At 26.9% G+C, this 23,545-nt stretch overlaps 1 protein-coding gene across 1 annotated transcript; it reads left to right on the top strand.

Annotated features, from left to right (window-relative positions):
* Positions 1-29: 29 nt before the first annotated feature.
* On the top strand, positions 30-22,056 carry SmydA-1 (SET and MYND domain containing, arthropod-specific, member 1). Its single transcript, XM_075311302.1, has 6 exons — positions 30-306; positions 388-839; positions 12,337-12,765; positions 12,835-12,942; positions 19,875-20,059; positions 21,752-22,056. Exons 1-6 carry the CDS (start codon positions 175-177, stop codon positions 21,988-21,990), a joined length of 1,545 nt encoding a protein of 514 aa, XP_075167417.1. The 5' UTR covers positions 30-174; the 3' UTR covers positions 21,991-22,056.
* Positions 22,057-23,545: the final 1,489 nt, after the last annotated feature.

Raw genomic sequence — 23,545 nt, 5'->3', positions numbered from 1 at the left:
AGGTAATCTATTTTTAACATCTCTATCATGTGGAGCAATTCAAAATTTCATTAGATTTTCATTAGCGTTTTAACATACAACACACGGCTTTTAAGAAAAATTCAGTGAAATTTAATAAAATAATTATTTAAGAAAAGAAACTAATTTTCAATAAAATTACCAATATTTTCCAAAATGAATCCTTGTCAAATATGTAAGACGGAAACAAAAAATAGTTGCTCGAATTGCAAACAAGTGTTTTATTGTAGTGCCGAACATCAGAAACAGCATTGGAAGGAGCACAAGAAAAATTGCCATCCATTTAAGGTAGGTGAAAGTGGGTGGACACCACCTGGAAAATTAAAATGTAGTGTCTGTGTGTGTGTCATTAGTTATATTCCCTTATAGATAGCCATTAATGATGAACTTGGTAGACATATGGTAACCACTAGAACTATTAAACCTTTTGAGATTATTCTGAAAGAGGCACCACTCTTTCGTGGCCCTTCTCAGCTCACACCACCGGTTTGTTTGGGCTGTTTAAACGCTATCGATCCCAAAGATTATATAAATTGTGAAAAATGCGGTTGGCCACTTTGCGGAGATGAATGCGCTCATAAATCTGAGCATATCTATGAATGTGAATTAACTGTAATGAGGAATAAGAAAGCCAATATACAAGAGTTCACTAGCCCGCATCCATTGTATCAATGCCTGAGTACAGCTCGTTGTCTTATGTTGCGTGACAAAGATACTGAAAGATGGAGCAAAATAAATGAATTGGAATCTTTGGAAGATCAACGTAGAGGTTCTATGCAATGGAAGGCTGACTATGAAAGCGTTTGCAAATTCATATTAAAGTGAGTATTTTTACAAGAATTTTCGTATAGTGTATTCGGTATATCAAATTTCGACGAACTAAACAAACTTGAAGCGTAAAAAGAATTGTGAATATTTAATTAAATTTATTCTAATTTAATATAAATTAAAATTAAACTAAACTACATTTTTATAGAAAATTTCGTCGAAATTTTATTTCCATAGACAATTTTGTACAAATTTTATTTCTATAGGAAATTTCGTATTTCTAAAGAAAATTTCATCAAAATTATATTTCTACAGAAGATTTCACATCAAAGTGTTATTTCTATAGAAAATTTCGCCGAAATTTTATTTCTATAAAAAGTTTCGTAGAAATTTTATTTCTATAAATAATATTGTAGAAATGTTATTTCTACAGAAAATTTCGTCGAAATTTTATTTCTATAGCAAAATTTCGACCAAATTTTATTTGTATAGAAAATTTCGTTGAAATTTTATTTCTATAAAAATGTTTCGTCGAAATTTTATTTCTAAAAAAAAAAATATCATCGAATTTTTTTTATAGAAAATTTTAAAATTTTATTTTTATAGATTACTTTATCGAAATTTATTTCTATGGAATATTTCATCGAAATTTTGTTTTCATAGCAAATTTTGTTAAAATTTTATTTCGATAGAAAATTTCGTCGAAATTTTATTTCTATAGAAAATTTCGTCAACATTTTATTTCTATAGAAAATTTCGTTGAAATTTTATTTCTATAGAAAATTTCGTCGAAATTTTATTTCTATAGAAAATTTCGTCGAAATTTTATTTCTATAGAAAATTTCGTCGAAATTTTATTTCTATAGAAAATTTTGTCGAAATTTTATTTCTATAGAAAATTTCGTCAACATTTTATTTCTATAGAAAATTTCGTCTAAATGTTATTTCTATAGAAAATTTCGTCGAAATTTTATTTCTATAGAAAATTTCGTCGAAATTTTATTTCTATAGAAAATTTCGTCGAAATTTTATTTCTATAGAAAATTTCGTCAACATTTTATTTCTATAGAAAATTTCATCGAAATTTTATTTCTATATAACATATAGATATTTTTGACAAAATTTTCTATAGAAATAAAATATCGACGAAATTTTCTATAGAAATAAAATATCGACGAAATTTTCTATAGAAATAAAATTTCGACGAAATTTTCTATAGAAATAAAATGTTGACGTAATTTTCTATAGAAATAAAAATTCGACGAAATTTTCTATAGAAATAAAATTTCGACGAAATTTTCTATAGAAATAAAAATTCGACGAAATTTTCTATAGTGATAACACTTCGACAAAATTTTTATAGAAATAAAATTTCGATGACATTTTCTATAGTGATAACACTTCGACAAAATTTTTATAGAAATAAAATTTCGACGAAATTTTCTATAAAAATAAAATGTTGACGAAATTTTCTATAGAAATAAAATTTCGACGAAATTTTCTATAGAAATAAATTTCGACGAAAATTTTCTATAAAAATAAAATTTCAACGAAATTTTCTATAGAAATAAAATTCCGACGAAATATTACTATAATAATACAATTCCGACGAAATATTACTACAATAATACAATTTCGACGAAATATGCTATAGAAATAAAATTTCGGCGAAATTTTCTATAGAAACAATATTTCGACCAAATTTTTTATAGAAATAAAATTTCGACGAAATTTTCTATAGAAATAACATTTTGACAAAATTTTCTTAGAAATAAAATATCGACGAAATTTTCTATAGAAATAAAATATCGACGAAATTTTCTATAGAAATAAAATGTTGACAAAATTTTCTATAGAAATAAAATTTCGACGAAATTTTCTATAGAAATAAAATTTCGACGAAATTTTCTATAGACATAAAATTTCGACGAAATTTTCTATAGAAATAAAATTTCGACGAAATTTTCTATCGAAATAAAATTTCAACAAAATTTGCCATGAAAACAAAATTTCGATGAAATATTCCACAGAAATAAATTTCGATAAAGTATTCTATAAAAATAAAATTTTGATAAAATTTTCTATAAAAAAAATTCGATGATATTTTTTTTTTAGAAATGAAATTTCGACGAAACATTTTTATAGAAATAAAATTTCAACGAAATTTTCTATACAAAAAAATTGGACGAAATTTTGCTATAGAAATAAAATTTCGACGAAAATTTCTGTAGAAATAAAATTTCTACAATATTATTTATAGAAATAAAATTTCTACGAAACTTTTTATAGAAATAAAATTTCGGCGAAATTTTCTATAGAAGTAACACTTTGATGAAATTTTCTGTAGAAATAGGATTTTGATGAAATTTTCTTTAGATATACGAAATTTTCTTAGAAATAAAATTTCGACGAAATTTTCTATAGTAATAAAATTTCGACGAAATTTTCTATAGAAATAAAAATTCGACGAAATTTTCTATAGAAATAAAATTTCGACGAAATTTTCTATAGAAATAAAATTTCGATGAAATTTTCTATAGTGTAACACTTCGACAAAATTTTTTATAGAAATAAAATATCAATGAAATTTTCTTTAGTGATAACACTTCGACAAAATTTTTTAAAGAAATAAAATTTTGACAAAATTTTCTACAGAAATAAAATATCGACGAAATTTTCTATAGAAATAAAATATCGACGAAATTTTCTATAGAAATAAAATTTCGACGAAATTTTCTATAGAAATAAAATTTCGACGAAATTTTCTATAGAAATAAAATGTTGACGAAATTTTCTATAGAAATAAAATTTCGACGAAATTTTCTATAGAAAAAAAAAATTCGACGAAATTTTATATAAAAACAAAGTTTAGGCGAAATTTTCTATAGAAATAAAATGTCGACGAAACTTTCTATATACATAAAATTTCGATGAAATTTTTTATAGAAATAAAATTTCGACGAAATTTTCTGTAGAAATAAAATTTCGACGAAATTTTCTGTAGAAATAAACTTTCGACGAAATAGTGCTATAGAAATGCAATTTCGACGAAATGTTCTATAAAAATAAAATTTCGACGAAATTTTCTATAGAAATAAAATTTCGACGAAATTTTCTATAGAAATAAAATTTCGACGAAATTTTCTGTAAAAATAAAATTTCGACGAAATTGTCTATAGAAATAAAATTTCGACGAAATTTTCTATAGAAATAAAATTTCGACGAAATTTTCTATGGAAAGAAAATTTCGACGAATTTTTCTATAGAAATAAAATTTCGACGAATTTTTCTATAAAAATAAAATTTCCACGAAATTTTCTATCGAAAGAAAATTTCGACGAATTTTTCGATAAAAATACAATTTAGACGAAATATGTTATAGAAATAAAATTTCGGAGAAACAATATTTCGACGAAATTTTCTATAGATATAAAATTTCGACGAAATATTGCTATAGAAATGCAATTTCGAAGAAATTTTCTATAGAAATAAAATTTCGACGAAATATTGCTATAGAAATGCAATTTCGAAGAAATTTTCTATAGAAATAAAATTTCGACGAAATATTGCTATAGAAATGCAATTTCGACGAAATAATTGTACAGAAATAAAAATTCGGCGAAATTTTCTACAGAAACGTAATATTGACGAAATTTTCTATAGAAATAACACTTTGACAAAATTTTCTATAAAAATAATATTTTGTCGAAATTTTCTATAGAAATAAATTTCGACGAAAATTTTGTATAAAAATAAAATTTCAACGAAATTTTCTATAGAAATAAAATTCCGACGAAACATTACTATAATAATACAATTTCGACGAAATATACTATAGAAATAAAATTTCGATGAAGTTTTTTATAGAAATAAAATTTCGACGAAATTTTCGATAGAAATAAAAATTCGAGGAAATTTTCTATCGAAAGAAAATTTCAACGAATTTTTCTATAGAAATACAATTTCGACGAAATATGTTATAGAAATAAAATTTCGGAGAAATTTTCTATAGAAACAATATTTCGACAAAATTTTCTATAGAATTAAAATTTCGACGAAATTTTCTATAGAAATAAAATTTCGACGAAATATTGCTATAGAAATGCAATTTCGACGAAATTTTCTATGGAAATAAAATTTCGACGAAATATTGCTATAGAAATGCAATTTCGACGAAATTTTCTATAGAAATAAAAATTCGACGAATTTTCTATAGAAACAAAGTTTAGGCGAAATTTTCTATAGAAATAAAATTTCGATGAAATTTTCTATAGAAATAAAATGTTGACGAAATTTTCTATAGAAATAAAATTTCGACGAAATTTTCTATAGAAATAAAATTTCGACGAAATTTTCTATAGAAATAAAATTTCGACGAAATTTTCTATAGAAATAAAATTTCGACGAAATTTTCTATAGAAATAAAATTTCGACGAACTTTTCTGTAGAAATAAAATTTCGACGAAATTTTCTATAGAAGTAAAATTTCGACGAAATATTGCTATAGAAATGCAATTTCGACGAAATAATTGTATAGAAATAAAAATTCGGCGAAATTTGCTACGGAAACATAATATTGACGAAATTTTCTATAGAACTAAAATTTCGGCGAAATTTTCTATAGAAATAACAATTTGACAAAATTTTCTATAAAAATAATATTTCGACGAAAATTTTCTATACAAATAATATTTTGACGACATTTTCTATAGAAATAAAATTCCGACGAAATATTACTATAATAATACAATTTCGACGAAATATGCTATAGAAATAAAATTTCGGCGACATTTTCTATAGAAACAATATTTCGACGAAATTTTGTATAGAAATAAAATTTCGACGAAATTTTCTATAGTGATAACACTTCGACCAAATTTTTTATAGAAATAAAATGTCGACGAAATTTTCTATAGAAATAACATTTTGACAAAATTTTCTATAGAAATAAAATGTTGACGAAATTTTCTATAGAAATAAAATTTCGTCGAAATATAGAAAATTTCATCGAAATTTTATTTCTATAGAACATTTCCTCGATATTTTATTTCTATAGAAAATTTCGTCGATATTGTATTTCTATAGAAAATTTTGTCAAAATGTTATTTCTATAGAAAATTTCGTCGACATTTTATTTCTATAAAAAATTTGGTCGAAGTGTTATCACTATAGAAAATTTCGTCGAAATTTTATTTCCATACAAAATTTCGTCGAAATATTGTTTCTATAGAAAATGTCGCCGAAATTTTATTTCTATAGCATATTTCGTCGAAATTGTATTATTATAGTAATATTTCGTCGGAATTTTATTTCTATAGAAAATTTCGTCAAAATATTATTTTTATAGAAAATTTTCGTCGAAATTTATTTCTATAGAAAATTTCGTCAAAATATTATTTTTATAGAAAATTTTGTCAAAGTGTTATTTCTATAGAAAATTTCGCCGAAATTTTAGTTCTATAGAAAATTTCGTCAATATTATGTTTCTGTAGCAAATTTCGCCGAATTTTTATTTCTATACAATTATTTCGTCGAAATTGCATTTCTATAGCAATATTTCGTCGAAATTTTATTTCTGTAGAAAATTTCGTCGAAATTTTATTTCTATAGCAATATTTCGTCGAAATTTTATTTCTGTAGAAAATTTCGTCGAAATTTTATTTCTATAGCAAATTTCGTCGAAATTTTATTTCTATAGAAAATTTCGTCGAAATTTTATTTCTATAGAAAACTTCGTCGAAATTTTATTTCTATAGAAAGTTTCGTCGAAATTTTATTTTTATAGAACATTTCGTCGAAATTTTATTTTTATAGAACATTTCGTCGAAATTTTATTTCTATAAAAAATTTCGTCGAAATTTTATTTCTATAGAAAATTTCGTCGAAATTTTATTTCTATAGAAAATTTCGTCGAAATTTTATTTCTATAGAAAATTTCGTCAAAATTTTATTTCTATAGTAAAATTTCGTCGAAATATTGTTTCTATAGAAAATTTCTCCGAAATTTTATTTCTATAACATATTTCGTCGAAATTGTATTTTTATAGAAAAATTCGTCGAAATTTTATTTCTATAGAAAATTTCGTCGAAATTTTATTTCTATAGAAAAATTCGTCGAAATTTTCTTTCGATAGAAAATTTCCTCGAAATTTTATTTCTATAGAAAATTTCGTCGAAATTTTATTTCTATAAAAAATCTCATCGAAATTTTATGTATATAGAAAGTTTCGTCGAAATTTTATTTCTATAGAAAATTTCGCCTAAACTTTGTTTCTATATAAAATTTTTATTTCTATAGAAAATCTCGTCGAAATTTTATTTCTATAGAAAATTTCGTCGAAATTTTATTTCTTTAAAAAATTTTGTCGAAGTGTTATCACTAAAGAAAATTTCGTTGATATTTTATTTCTATAGAAAATTACGTCGATATTTTATTTCTATAGAAAATTTTGTCAAAATGTTATTTCTTTAGAAAATTTCGTCGAAATTTTATTTCTTTAAAAAATTTTGTCGGAGTGTTATCACTATCGAAAATTTCATCGATATTTTATTCCTATAAAAAATTTTGTCGAAGTGTTACCACTATAGAAAATTTCATCGAAATTTTATTTCTATAGAAAATTTCGCCGAAACTTTGTTTCTATAGAACATTTCGTCGAATTTTTATTTCTATAGAAAATTTAGTCGAAATTTTATTACTATAGAAAATTTCGTCGAATTTTTATTTCTATAGAAAATTTCGTCAACATTTTATTTCTATAGAAAATTTCGCCGAAATTTTATTTCTATAGCATATTTCGTCGAAATTGTATTATTATAGTAATATTTCGTCGGAATTTTATTTCTATAGAAAATTTCGTTGAAATTTTATTTTTATACAAAATTTTCGTCGAAATTTATTTCTATAGAAAATTTCGTCAAAATATTATTTTTATAGAAAATTTTGTCAAAGTGTTATTTCTATAGAAAATTTCGCCGAAATTTTAGTTCTATAGAAAATTTCGTCAATATTATGTTTCTGTAGAAAATTTCGCCGAATTTTTATTTCTGTACAATTATTTCGTCGAAATTGCATTTCTATAGCAATATTTCGTCGAAATTTTATTTCTATAGAAAATTTCGTCGAAATTGCATTTCTATAGCAATATTTCGTCGAAATTTTATTTCTATAGAAAATTTCGTCGAAATTTTATTTCTATAGAAAATTTAGTCGAAATTTTATTTCTATAGAAAATTTCGTCGAAATATTGTTTCTATAGAAAATTTCTCCGAAATTTTATTTCTATAACATATTTCGTCGAAATTGTAGTTTTATAGAAAAATTCGTCGAAATTTTCTTTCGATAGAAAATTTCGTCAAAATTTTATTTCTATAGAAAAATTCGTCGAAATTTTTTTTCGATAGAAAATTTCCTCGAAATTTTATTTCTATAGAAAATTTCGTCGAAATTTTATTTCTATGGAAAATTTCGTCAAAATTTTATTTCTATAGAAAATTTCGTCGAAATTTTATTTCTATAGAAAATTTCGTCGAAATTTTATTTCTATACAAAATTTCGTCGAAATTTTATTTATATGTAAAATTTCGTCGAAATTATATTTCTATAGAAAATTTCGTCGAAATTATATTTCTATAGAAAATTTCGTCGAAATTATATTTCTATAGAAAATTTCGTCGAAATTTTATTTCTATAGAAAATTTCGTCGAAATATTGTTTCTATAGAAAATTTCTCCGAAATTTTATTTCTATAACATATTTCGTCGAAATTGTATTTTTATAGAAAAATTCGTCGAAATTTTCTTTCGATAGAAAATTTCGTCGAAATTTTATTTCTATAGAAAATTTCGTCAAAATATTATTTTTATAGAAAAGTTTGTCAAAGTGTTATTTCTATAGAAAATTTCGTCGAAATTATATTTCTATAGAAAATTTCGTCGAAATTATATTTCTATAGAAAATTTCGTCGAAATTATATTTCTATAGAAAATTTCGTCGAAATTTTATTTCTATAGAAAATTTCGTCGAAATATTGTTTCTATAGAAAATTTCTCCGAAATTTTATTTCTATAACATATTTCGTCGAAATTGTATTTTTATAGAAAAATTCGTCGAAATTTTCTTTCGATAGAAAATTTCGTCGAAATTTTATTTCTATAGAAAATTTCGTCGAAATTTTATTTCTATAGAAAATTTCGTCAAAATATTATTTTTATAGAAAATTTTGTCAAAGTGTTATTTCTATAGAAAATTTTGCCGAAATTTTAGTTCTATAGAAAATTTCGTCAATATTATGTTTCTGTAGAAAATTTCGCCGAATTTTTATTTCTATACAAGTATTTCGTCGAAATTGCATTTCTATAGCAATATTTCGTCGAAATTTTCGATAGAAATAAAATTTCGACGCAAATTTCTATAGAAATAATATTTCTATAGAAAATTTCGTCAAATTTTTTTTTTTATAGAAAATTTCGTCGATATTTTATTTCTATAGAAAAATTCGTCGAAATTTTCTTTCGATAGAGAATTTCCTCGAAATTTTATTTCTATAAGAAATTTCTTCAAAATTTGATTTCTATAAAAAATTTCATCGAAATTTTATTTCTATAGAAAATTTCGTCGAAATTTTATTTCTATAGAAAATTTCGCTTAAACTTTGTTTCTATAGAAAATTTCGTCGAATTTTTATTTCTTTTGAAAATTTTGTCAAAATGTTATTTCTATAGAAAATTTCGTTGAATTTTTTATTTCTATAGAAAATTTCGCCTAAATTTTGTTTTTATAGAAAATTTCGTCGAAATTTTTATTCTATAGGAAATTTTGTCGAAATGTTATTTCTATAGAACATGTTCGTCAAAATTTGATTTTTATAGAAAATTTCATCGAAATTTTATTTCTAAAATTTCTATAGAAAATTTCGTCGAAATTTTATTTCTATGGAAAATTTCACCAAAATTTTATTTCTATAGGCCGGTACTCTGTTCGGTTTTCGAGTTGAAAATCACTTTATTTTCGCCATTACCTTTTCTGAAATAATCAAAATTATACATGAAAACAAACATATTCCTGTTAAATCTTAACGAAATCTCGACAACAAAGAAAGTGCGTATCAATGGAGTTAAATTGTCTGGTTTGAATTAAGCTATTTTAATAAAGCAACCGCCAAAATTTCAGCGCAAAAAGGGAACATAGTACCGGCCTTATAGCATTATTTCGTCGAAATTGTATTTCTATAGCAATATTTCGTCGGAATTTTATTTCTATAAAAAATTTCGTCGAAAATTTAAATTTTATTTCTATAGAAAATTTCGTCGAAATTTAAATTTTATTTTTATAGAAATTTTCATCGAAAAGTTATATCTATAGAAAATTTCATCGAAATTTTATTTTTATAGAAAATTTCGTCCAATGTTTATTTCTATGGAAAATTTCGTGGAAAGTTTTATATCTATAGAAAATTTCGGCGAAATTTTATTTCTATAGAACATGTTCGTCAAAATTTGATTTTTATAGAAAATTTCATCGAAATTTTATTTTTGAGTGTTGTTGACCTATTTTATGTTTATTCTGATAATTAATTTTGTTCGGCTTGAGGTCATAGAAACAATCGATTATTGATTTGTTTTAATATTTATTTCCAATATTTCGGTTAGTGCCACTAACCATCTTCTGGGATTTTGTATCTACATAAATTACAAAAATTAAATTACTTTTAATGTTCACAAATCACAATATTATTTTAGATATAATATATTGAAAATAACTAACGTGAGTTCGTGTGATGCTGTTCGTTCTGCAAGCCACCGTACACTAAGCTTCGTTTGTGTCGATGCTTGTTTATGATGTGTCGATACATTCTCGCGCATTCTTCCGTGTCTTTTTTGAAATTCATTCTCTTGTCAGGAGAGAGATCTATTATATTAAGCATCTCAAGAGTGTATCTACGCCTATGATTATTCTCTTGAGCAAGTATCTCGACGTCTGTGAAGTTGGGCTTGTGTCCTGTTGTTGCACAGTGAGCTGCAAGTGCTGTTTTTTGCTCTACTGATTTGTCTACAGCTTTAAGGTCTGATTTATGCGACGAAAGTCTTGTCTTAAGTTTGGTCATTGTAGTGCCAACATATGCCATTGGGCATATGTTGGACTTGTCTCCATTACATTTAATTTTGTACACTATGTTACTCCTGTCCTCATTCTTTATTTTTGACTTTGTGTTGCTGAATAATTCCTTTACTGTTCTCGATGTGCGTGAAGCAATTTGAATCTTGTCCTTGTTATATACGTCCGATTTGAAAAAACGCTCTGAGAATCCTTCAACGTAAGTCATGGGTTTGTATGACTTATCCTTATAATGGTCCGGCTCTTCAATAGTCTTAGTTTTAATGTTTTCGTCAAGTGTTTTATTTTTAACGCGATTTATTAGTCTGCTTATTATTCTATTTGGAAAATCGTTTGTGGTCAATATTTGTCTTATCTTTATTTCATTCTCCTTGTGGAATTCTGCATCACTTATCCTTAAGATTCGATCTATAAAATTGATTGCTGTCATATGGATTATACTTTTATTGTGTTTTGAATTATAATTTATTAGTCGTCCAGTTGCTGTTGGTTTTTGATACCAATTCAGCCTCAAACAATTATCATCTCTCAATATGTTACAGTCTAAATATGGTAGCTTGTTATCCTTCTCTAACTCCATTGTAAATTGTATTTGACTGTGGAATGAGTTTAATGCGTCAAGAGTACTTTCCACGTCGGTTTTCTTTACTATCGCAAATATGTCGTCCACATATTTTGTTATAATTCGAGGTTTCGGTATCTTGCTTAAGGACACGTCTAGTAGCTCTTCCATGATGATGTCAGCAATTATTGGAGATGCTGGAGATCCCATTGGCATTCCTTTCAATTGTACATATGTCTTATCTTCATATTTGAAGTACCTACTGTCTTTGATACAAAATAGTGCTAGTTCCTTGAAAATATCACGAGGTATTTTTGTATAATTTTTGATTAAGTCCCATTTCTTCTCAATCATTGCAATGGCTAGGTTTACCGGTATACTGGGAAACAGTGATACAACATCAAACGAGAATAATCATAGGCGTAGATACACTCTTGAGATGCTTAATATAATAGATCTCTCTCCTGACAAGAGAATGAATTTCAAAAAAGACACGGAAGAATGCGCGAGAATGTATCGACACATCATAAACAAGCATCGACACAAACGAAGCTTAGTGTACGGTGGCTTGCAGAACGAACAGCATCACACGAACTCACGTTAGTTATTTTCAATATATTATATCTAAAATAATAGTGTGATTTGTGAACATTAAAAGTAATTTAATTTTTGTAATTTATGTAGATACAAAATCCCAGAAGATGGTTAGTGGCACTAACCGAAATATTGGAAATAAATATTAAAACAAATCAATAATCGATTGTTTCTATGACCTCAAGCCGAACAAAATTAATAATCAGAAGAAATTTTATTTGTATAGAAAATTTTGTCCAAATTTTAATTCTGTATTTTAATTGATTCTTTTTTTCAGATATTTCAAAACAAATATCTTCAGTGAAGATGAGATCATGCGTGTTATTGGTATATTGCAAATCAATGGTCACGAAGTACCCACATCTGATCCAGCTCATGTGGCCTTGTATTATAAAGCTTCATTTTTGGAACACTCGTGTACGCCTAATGTTGCCAAGAGTTTTAATAAGGATGGTCACATTGTTTTATGGTCTCCTAAGGAAATTAAAAAGGGTACTCACTTGAGTATATGCTATTCGGATGCTGTGTGGGGAACTGCTGATCGTCAGCGTCATTTGATGCAAACCAAAGTATTCAAGTGTCAATGTCCTCGATGTGTGGATGTCAGTGAGTACGGCACTAATTATAGTGCCCTCAAATGTGAAAAGGAGGGTTGTAAAGGACTTATGTTGCCGGCCAATCTTAACGATTGGCATAAGGAGTGGACGTAAGTGGAATTGTTTCTCGAATTTTGTAAATGCAATTGATGGTTAATTATTTTTGCATATAATTTCAGTTGTGCTGAATGTAAAGCCCAAGTAGATAAAAACTATGTTAATACCATTTTGGAAAGAGCCGGAAGTGATATTAATGCTATGGAGAAAAATAAGGAGAATTGTTTGAAGTAAGTTTATTATATAGAGTGATATTCACAGTAAGGGCGGGTAAAAGAAGTGAAATTTCGAAGGATTTTTTTAGATTCAATCACAAAATTAATTGGTGGAATCCGGATTTAAAAGAAAAATGTTAGGTGTCCTACTTTTGCATCCATCTATATTCCTTGCGGAAATTTTTAAACAGAATTAATTCATAAAACAAATTTACTAGTTTTGGTTGCAAAGGCTTCATCTACGTTTACAGAGAACTTAAATGTACGCTCTCTCTCTTCCCTTAAGATTTCAAGCAAATCTGGAAAAATTTGATTTTACAAAGCGAGCAGATGGAAAAATCATGTATCCTATTTGAATGACATACTACATATAGCTCTTTCTCTTTACATTGCAAGGTGCTTTATTTTAAACGTGAAAAGAGAATTTTTTCTTGGCTTTCATTGAAAATATGAAGAGAGTAAGAAAGTCGGGAGTTCTATTTAGAGAGTTGTTTTAGGGGTCTAAAAAAAGAAAAACTGAAATTAAAACAAATTAAATTTGGTATCCAAGAATTATTATACTTTGAATTTTCCATTCCATTAATTTTATGAAATTAACTCTACCGCATAATCTACACGAATGTTAAATTTTTTTCGATAAATTTTCAAATATTCTTAGTGATTTGATAGTGAAGCATAAAATACGTCATTTTCTATAAGGAAATGACCGATAAGTAATTTATTAGAATCGTTGATAGTAAGGGTGAATGAAACCAACTTTTCAATGTATGTAACAACATATCAGCACAAATCAAAGCCATACGATTATACGTTCAGAAAAAAATCAACGGAATTATAACCGATTTAACTTTATTATAGCTAATTAAATTAGTTGATTTTAGTTAGATTTTGACAAATGTGAGAAAATTTTTGACATTTTAATTATTTTTTGCTTACTTTAATGATGTGAACTAAAAATGAGAAAAAAATGTTTTATACTAATGAAGTAACACAATAATTATTAAATAATAATATAATTACCTAATAATAATTACTAAATTTGCAAATAGTTCATATTTTTCTAAAACGCGTGAAGTTTTCTTAAATTGCGTTCATAAGTTTCACAAATGAGAAAATGCTCTTTAAAGTGTGTCTGTCTTGAACTTCATATAGCGATAAAGAAATTTGATTACATTTTAACTTCAATTTTTATACCCTCCACCATAGAATGGGGGGAAATATTGCTCTAAAACCCCATAAAGTATATATATTCTGGGTCGTGGTGAAATTCTGAGTCGATCTAAGCATGTCCGTCCGTCCGTCTGTTAAAATCACGCTAACTTCCGAACGAAACAAGCTATCGACTTGAAACTAGTCATAAGTAGTTGTTATTGATGTGGGTCGGATGGTATTGCAAATGGGCCATATTGGACCACTTTTACGTATAGCTCCCATATAAACCGACCCCCAGATTTGGCTTGCGGAACCTTTTAGAGAAGTAAATTTTATCCGATCCGGTTGAAATTTGGTACGTGGTGTTGGTCCATATCGGTCCATAATTATATATAGTCTCCATATAAATCGATCCCCAGATTTGACATCCGGAGCCTCTTGGAGGAGAAAAATTCATCCGATCCGGTTGAAACTTGGTACGTGATGTTAGTATATGGTCCCTAAAAACCATGCAAACATTTATCCATATCGGTCCATAATTATATATAGTCCCCATATAAACCGATCCCAGATTTGAGCTCCGGTGCCTTTTGGAGAAGCAAAATTCATCCGATCTGGTTGAAATTTGGTATATCGGTCTACAGTTATATATAGCCCCCACGTAAAGCGACCCCCATATTTTAATTCTGGCTCTCTAATTACCGCGCATCGATTGTGGATGACAGTCTTTCGCAGAAGTTTCTACGCAATCCATGGTGGAGGGTACATAAGATTCCGCCTGGCCGAACTTACGGCCGTATATAGGTTAAAGTGGCAGCCCGATTAAGTTTCAGGCTCACATAGACTATTCAGTCAATTGCCGTATATACTTTTTTCCTTTAAAATATGAAATTGTCTTAACAGAAATAAATGTTGTTATATTATAAATTTATTATATTTATTAAATTTATATACAGTTTTATTCAATAATAGAAGAAATTATTTTTAATAAATTTTCTTCAATTAGAGAAAAATTATTAACTCATTTGTATCATGTTGCAATTAATAAAACATTTTAGTTAAAATTTTCTAAAATAAACCTACATTTTCTTTCATTGTGGGTTCACTTTTTTCTGGCTGTACACATATAAAAATTCAAATAAAATTTTAACAACATTTTTTATGGGAATAAAATGATTAATTATTCCTCTTTACTTGTCTAGATATAATGTTGTAAAATTTGTTGACAAGTTTCTTAGATACAATTTTTTTAGAACTTTTTAATGAATATAACAAATTGCTCAAAACATTAAAAATATCGTAATATTTTTTTTATTCTTTTCATTCGCGCTTAAAATACGTTTCATGTATAAAAGGTTGCGAACCTTTCGTGCATGTACTATGCTATATTAGTGCTATGGAAAAAATAGAAAAATCGTCGAGAAGGCGGGTTCTGGATTGTTAGATCCTCATCAGTTTTTTGATTATCATGACCCCAAAATTGTCAAATTTGAAAAAAATTTGAAAATTAGAAATTTGACAAATTTTTCATACAAATTAAATATCTCAAAATTTTTCTTCAAAACATCATCTATATAAATATTATATGAAAATAATTTAAATAAATTAATCTATAGGTCTAAAAGTTCAAAATAAAAAATGTCCATAGGAAAAACATTACCAATATTTCTCTTAAAATTTTTTCAATAAAGTACTATAAGCACTTTGATTAACACACATTTTGTATAAAATATGTATTTGTTGATAGGGCTATTAATGGAAACGATTATATGGAAGCCGACAAAAAATTCTCTAAAGAGTTCTAATTTTGCGAAGGTTTTGATCAAATTTTAATTCGGAATGTTGAATGTTGGAATTTTAAACAAATTTCTACTAAAACTATATTTTTTTATACTTTGTGTCTTTATCTTACAAATAAAATGTATGCAAACATTAGGAACATATTAATATTGCTACGAAAAGAATGATGCAAATAGCAAGTATTTGTTAGAATATTTCTAGTTTGCTTAATATTTAATGGAAATAAAAATCAAATCTAGCTAAACAATAACTTAATCTCTCGAACAGACATCTATATGTATATGAAATTGTTAAATATCATTCAACTCAGTGTAAAAACAAATTTATTTAGATGGCTTGTAAAGATAAGAGGTTCTTTAATGGTACGGCGGTAGGTAACCGATCGTTTCATTATCGTTTTATTATTGTACAAATTTGTTTATATATATTTGCATGTGCGACAGGCGAATATATCAGTAAATAAAACGTTTAGAATTTGTTATAGATAAAAAAATGTAGTCAGGCCAATAAAACCAAATCAATGCTGTCGATTGGAGAAAAAATAAGTTATTGTAATAAAAAAATAGTTAAAGAGGGATGGGGATGTTTCTAAATCGATTTGAGGACTTAAGGGATACATATGTTCTGGCGTTTTGTCAAGGCCAAGGCGGTGATATTTCCTATTGTCTAAAATGGCTTGAGGGACACTCTTTCCGCTTTTATAAAAAAATATCCGAATTTCCATCTTATTTTCTCTAATTTTTAACGTGTTTTATAACTACTTCAAATTTGATTTTTTTTGTTAAATGAAGCTTAAAATGCCGTCTTTTCAATACTTTTTTGGCTATACAACCCACTCGAGCCCAAAATATCTACCAAATATTGGAGAAAATTTTACCAAAAATCTACCAAACAAAAAAATCTTATTTTGCAAAGTTTATGTCTACAGAAAATTTTGTCCAAATTTTATTTCTATAGAAAATTTTGTTGAATTTTTATTTCTTTAGAAAATTTTGTCAAAACTTTATTTCTATAGAAAATTTTGTCAAAATTTTATTTCCATAGAAAATTTTGTCAAATTTTATTTCTATAGAAAAATTTGTCAAAATTTTATTCATATGGAAAATTTTGTCACAATTTTATTTCTATAGAATAAATGTTGACATTTTATATCTATAGAAAATTTTGTTAAAATTTTATTTCTATAGAAAATTTTGTTCAAATTTTATTTCTATAGAAAATTTTGTCAAAATTTTATTTCTATAAAGAATTTTGTCAAAATTGAATTTGTTTATTTTTGCTTAATTTTACTTTATTTTGTATTTCGAGGCCTCAGGTGGCCAATTAACACAAAAAAAATATTTTTTGTCAAAATTTTATTTCTATAGAAAATATTGTCAAAATTTTATTCATATGGAAAAATTTGTCAAAATTTTATTCATATGGAAAAATTTGTCAAAATTTTATTTCCATAGAATAAATGTTGACATTTTATTTCTATAGAAAATTTTGTTAAAATTTTATTTCTATAGAAAATTGTGTTCAAATTTTATTTCTATAGAAAATTTTGTCAAAATTTTATTTCTATTGAAAATTTTGTCAAAATTTTATTTCTATAGAAAATTTTGTCAAAATTTTATTTCTATAGAAAATTTTGCCACAATTTTATTTCTATAGAAAATTTTGTCAAAATTTTATTTCTATAGAAAAATTTGTCAAAATGTTATTTCTATTGAAAATTTTGTCAAAATTTTATTTCTATAAAAAATTTTGTCAAAATTTTATTTTTATAAAAAATTTTGTTCAAATTTTTAGTTCTATAGAAAATTTTGTCAAAATTTTATTTCTATAGAAAATTTTGTCAAAATTTTATTTCTATAAAAAATTTTGTCAAAATTTTATTTCTATAGAAATTTTGTTCAAATTTTTAGTTCTATAGAAAATTTTTTCAAAATTTTATTTCTATAGAAAATTTTTTCAAAATTTTATTTCTATAGAAAATTTGGTCAAAATTTTATTTCTATAGAAAATTTTGTCAAAAAAAATTTTTTATAGAACATTTTGTTCTATAGTAATAAATAATTTGAGAGGAATAATTTGCCAAATCTAACAAAACATCAAGAATTCTTCCAATCTACCATTTTTGGTGGAATTCCACCAAATGTCGCCACCGTATACCCAACCCTTAGATAAGTCCTCAACGAAATAATCCTTCAAAAAAGTATGTATATTTTTGTTTTTAGCGATATAACAATGTATTTTGTAGGCTGATTATAAATAATTTTGAGGGCTAATTATAAATTCATTCATTAGAAAAAAATTCGTTTGATTTTAGAGGTTTATGTGATTTGAAATAAGTTTCATTAGAATTGTAAAAGGTTTCATTTGATTTGAAAAAGGTTTCATTTGATTTGAAAAAGAATTCATTTGAAGTGAAAATGCTATATATAATATGGATTTCTGGTATGCCTGGTATTCATACCGATCAAAGTTGTGCCGTATATGGATATAAAAATGATTTAATTTAAAGTTAATATTAAATCACATCCATTCATATTTAAATGAAATCCTAGTGATAACCCTGACTAATCAAACTAAAAACCCCAACCTAATGATGAATTTCACAATATCTCTGAATAAATAAAGCATTCTTTCATACCTTGTTAAACATGTAGCGATATTAGCATTTTTTTATTAAATTTATTATGATCATTAATAGTGAAATTGAAAAGAAATATCAACGTGATCATTATATCAGCATTTGAGTAAAATCGTCTCTATGTTTTTCTTTGTCACGCGTGAAATATAAAATCCAATAAATAATATTACGACGCTGAGGCCATAATTGTTATTGTATTTTCCAATAAACCTCTGAAGAAACACAGGTTTACAGATTTACTTTTTAATTGAAAAAATGTTGTATTAAATAATTAAGAGCGAAATTGGTTAGGAAACTTAGGGGAATCTTTCCTCACAAGTTTGGTGGAAGTCAAACATGTTTTTCGTAAAACACATTAAATCACTATTTCTCTGTCTCTTTTTTATCGATGACTTCCAAATACTTAAGGATTTTTGCCACCGAATTCGTCCTCGTTGTGGAGGGTTATCAAAATCGGTGGATAAAAATCGGTCAACCGGTTTATTTCCTCACATCAATTGTCGATTTTCGGTTGAAAATCCCATTTACGGTAGAAGCTTCATCAACCTGTTCTCGGTTTTTATATTTTCATTGTAAAATTACCAATTTATTGCCAAATTTAGGCAAATACATCTGCGTATTTTACTTCCAAATATGTACAACATACATTTGAATAAAAAAAAATTGTGTTCAACTTTTAATAAATTCTCGAATTATTTTTTCGTTTGATTTTTTGTCACAATTAATTTAGATTTTCCTTTCAAAATTACGTGTTTTTTATGAAAACCCATAGAATCGGTTATGCCGGTTATTTGATTACATGGAATACAAATTACGTACAAGTACCCCACAATGTCGATGTTAGATTTCGAGTAAATCATTTTGTTCGTATTTAATTTTTCTAAAACAATTAAATTTCTAAATTTCGATGAAACAGAACGTATACATCAATTGAATAAAATTATCAACATTAAAATTAATTATTCTTAAAAATGTAAGCGGCAAAAATTTCAGTGCGAAACCCAAACACGATACCGGACTTCAGTAAAAAAAATTTAAATAAATTCGTAAACCAGTGCAATGAGATAGAAAAATTATGATTATCAAAAAACCAATGAAGAATTTCAAAAAGTCAGACAGAGAGAGAGAGAGAAATTCACGATTGTACTTTATAGCCATGACACACGACAAGTACGATTGATGATGACGAAGACAATGATAAATACGAAGGTTTAGGATTGACTAAAAACTCAATGACTCGTTATAATTTATCTCTTTTTGTTGCTTTCATTCCTTCTCTCAATCACTTACTTATCTCTATTATATTTGTGTTATCATGAGAACGTTATTTTTTATTCTCTTCATTTCATCACTATAGATATTTGCAACACTATGGAAAATGGTTACCCAGCCACCACTACTATATGTGTGAGGTGAAATTATATTTGGTACAACAACTAGGCAAACAAGCCCATGAACTGATGATATTGTCTGATGAAGACTTGAGAATGAAATTGGAATATGGCCGAGAGCTGGTAGAACTCTATGAAACTTTAGCACCATGTAAGTTGAAGTGTACAATATTTTTGTTTTATTCTTCAAAATGAAATGTTAGACTGTTAGGAGTTGAGGTCATTACACTTACAATCAATTACTCAATTAAATTGTTAAAAACAACTAACTCATATCTAAAAAATCTAATTATATATAATAACCAGTAAAAAAGCGTCACCAACAAATAATGAAAATGTTTGAATCCGGAAGCGATACAAAATTGGGGCAGAAGCGATGAGTTTAACATATGCTTGCCATAGAACGGATGTCCACTAGATAGGGTCACGGCCTAAAGGGAAAAAAAGTTGATACGGTCACCCCCCAGTTTTGTAGCATATTCGAAGACAATTTCAGAACACAAAAACTTTTTTTCCGTGCACCCTACGACCCCCCCGAAATACAATTTATTGTGCTGTGTCGTCATTTGAAGTCCGATCGAAAAGAAACGCATATCGTTGTTCGTGGTTGGACAGGGGCTATATTTCGTGTATTGGTCATTTTTGACTCCGACGTCAAATTTGATTTTTAAATTTTTTATTTCGCTTCGTATACCCCTATGATGCCCATTTCTGGTAACCATTATAAATATCTTAACAAAATATGAAACTTTTGCTTTTGAAGTATTTTTTTATTTTGAATCCCGGGATTTTTCGGAATTCCGAAAAATAATTCCAATTTGTGGCTTTTTATGATCATTTATTAATAAAGTGGATTCTTCATTCAGTGCAAACGGCCCTTAGATTCCATACCAGACAAATTGAGTTAATAAAGAATTTATTATACATGAGGTATACTATAAAAAGAGAATTTCATCAAATACCGAAGTAAACCAAAAGGTCCTCCTTTGAACAATGGGTTCATGTGAAATGGAATTCATGCAACATAAAATAAAAAGCGATGATAAAAGGTTTTCGTTAAGTATGACAGCAAATTGATTTTTAATTTACTCTTATGTTTTTATACCCTGCGCCACACGAGCGATAAATCATAAATAAACGTTTGCGTAGTTTCCTTAAAATTGCTTCAGATTTAAATGTTTCCCTTTTTTATTAACATTGTGTTCCACCCTGTAGAAGTCTATCAAATTCTGTCCAGATCGAGTGATATTTAAATGTATGTATTTGGGACAAACCTTTATATATAGCCCCCAACACATTTGACGGATGTGATATGGTATCGAAAATTTAGATCTACAAAGTGGTGCAGGGTATAATATAGTCGGCCCCGCCCGACTTTAGGCTTTCCTTACTTGTTTTTTGTTAAAAAATTGAATTAAACTAACTTGGTTTAATGTACAGAAAATTTTTGGCGATGTATTTATTTAAAGAATCCCGAAAATTTTGGGATGCCGAAAAAAACCCGGAATTCTTTATTTTAAAATCCCGGGATTTATAAAATTCAATCCCGAATGACAGCCCTAGCGTTTTACTGCATATTTAGTAAAACGCTTAGAATAAATTACAAAAAAAGTTAAGTAATCGACCTTTAATTATTTTCTTTAAGGGCAATCAAACTTGAATCTATGGCCAAAATATCCTCTTTCGTCTTCCAAGAGTCTAATTTACTCGTTACGGGAAAAATTGTTTTGCATTTTTTTCCAACATTTAAATTTAAAGTATATTAAATAAAATAGTTATTTATAATAATTTTTTTTTTAGATTATTTTTAATAAGATAAATTTATTAATTTATTTACTTTTAGGTGAAGTACGTATGTTAGGTACTCTGTGCTTTGAAGTCCATTCGGCGGTTGCTGAAAATACACGACGCATATCCTTGCAGACTAGTCTATCGCCCAAAGAATTCTTAGAAGAGTCTTTAATGTATGTTACAAAGGCTGTTAATTATCTACAATTTGAATCGGATATTTTTGTTGAAGGCCATATTTTGAAGCAAGCCAGAATTAATAGAGATGCTTTGAATATGGTGATGAGAATGTAATGTTAATAAGACCTAATCGTTGCAAATGCATGTTAATAAAAAATTGTAAAATATTTTTTTACCATATATGAACGAATTGTATGTTTTTTCACTAAAAGAAGAGTTTTCTTTTCTGAGGAACGACATTGTAGACAAACAAAGTTTTCCTTTGAAGGCAACAAATTTTCTTTAAAAACAAATAAAAACGATTAGAGTCAATTGTTTCATCGTTTGTCACAGATTCGGGTTTATTTGCTCTTACAGAAAATTATTTAGATTAAAAGGTAATTTCATTTGTCTAAAATTTCGTTCCGGAGGAAAGTATTTATTCCTTGGGTGTGGGTATTTTATAATGGAGAGAGAGAGAGAGTGAATGTATTTATTTTTAGCACTATGTGAACTATCATGTCTTTCAAGAATTTCGCAAACAGAAAATTATATTTCATCATAGTTAAATCGTTGCTTTTACAACAGGGGGCTAATCACGGCATCCGATATCGAATTCATAATCGTATCGAAAAAATTGTCGATACGATTAAAAGTTTGGATCACGGGATTCGATCGAAATTTGATGCAATTTCTCAAGCGTTGCCAACAGCAAAAAACGAAGCAGAACAAAATGAAATGACAAAATTAAGTTAGCGTCACAAAATAGAATGTAGAAAAAACATGTTTTTGGAGGTTTCAAAGTAAAAAGTAAATTGTATTGCATTATATCTTATGTACCCATATCTCTTTTTACATTCCTCCGAATTCCTTCCTAATTGGAGGATGAGATGAATATAAAATAATTCGGCGACAAATAAGGAAAAAAAGTGCACATTGTTATTGGTGTAAGTACATGGGGTTGAAATGGTGTGCACTGTTAGAAAGTCACCTTTTGCAGGCTCAATGGACGATTTCGGCTGACGAAGGAGTTCAAATGGAAAATAAGTGTTGGTGGCGTGTCAACGTCAATTCTATCACTTTACAATTGTCTGCCGTCTTAAAACTTTTTGCGAGTGGAAGCCTTCATAATTCACTATTCTTACAAGGTGGTCAAGAAGCGTTCTGTTGACACGGAATGGTACGGTATTTGGTTGATCACAATGTTTTGGATATCGATCTAGCATGTGCACTTTATATATGGTTCTTTGCCAAGCTAAGATGCTCGCTCCCAACTCGACTATGACCAATTTTTGTTTAACTTTTATTTCATTATATTCATTATATTTAAACTTACTACAAATTAGCAACAATTCGAACTAAAACTAATATATTTACTATTCCTATATGGCGAAAACAATGTAAAAAAAACAAGTGAAAAATGTTTTACGGTTGCAATTTACCAATCGAAAAAATTGTCGATCAAAAAAACTCGATATCGACTCCAGTGATGCCAAAAATTTAGATTTTGATCAAAAGTTCTCGATATCGAATGCCGTGATTAGCCCCCAGGGCTAGCATTTATTTTAATTCTTTACTACATTTACTAATTATTAAATAAAAAAACTCTCGCGTACATTTCCTAATACGTCCAAATATTTTACTACCCTAGCCGAGTGAGGTTTATTGTTAATATCGGCATATGCAACTT

The sequence above is a fragment of the Haematobia irritans genome, chromosome 5 (genome assembly GCF_050003625.1).
Source record: "Haematobia irritans isolate KBUSLIRL chromosome 5, ASM5000362v1, whole genome shotgun sequence".
NCBI lineage: Eukaryota > Metazoa > Arthropoda > Insecta > Diptera > Muscidae > Haematobia > Haematobia irritans.
This window is presented reverse-complemented; position numbering and strand designations above follow the sequence as displayed.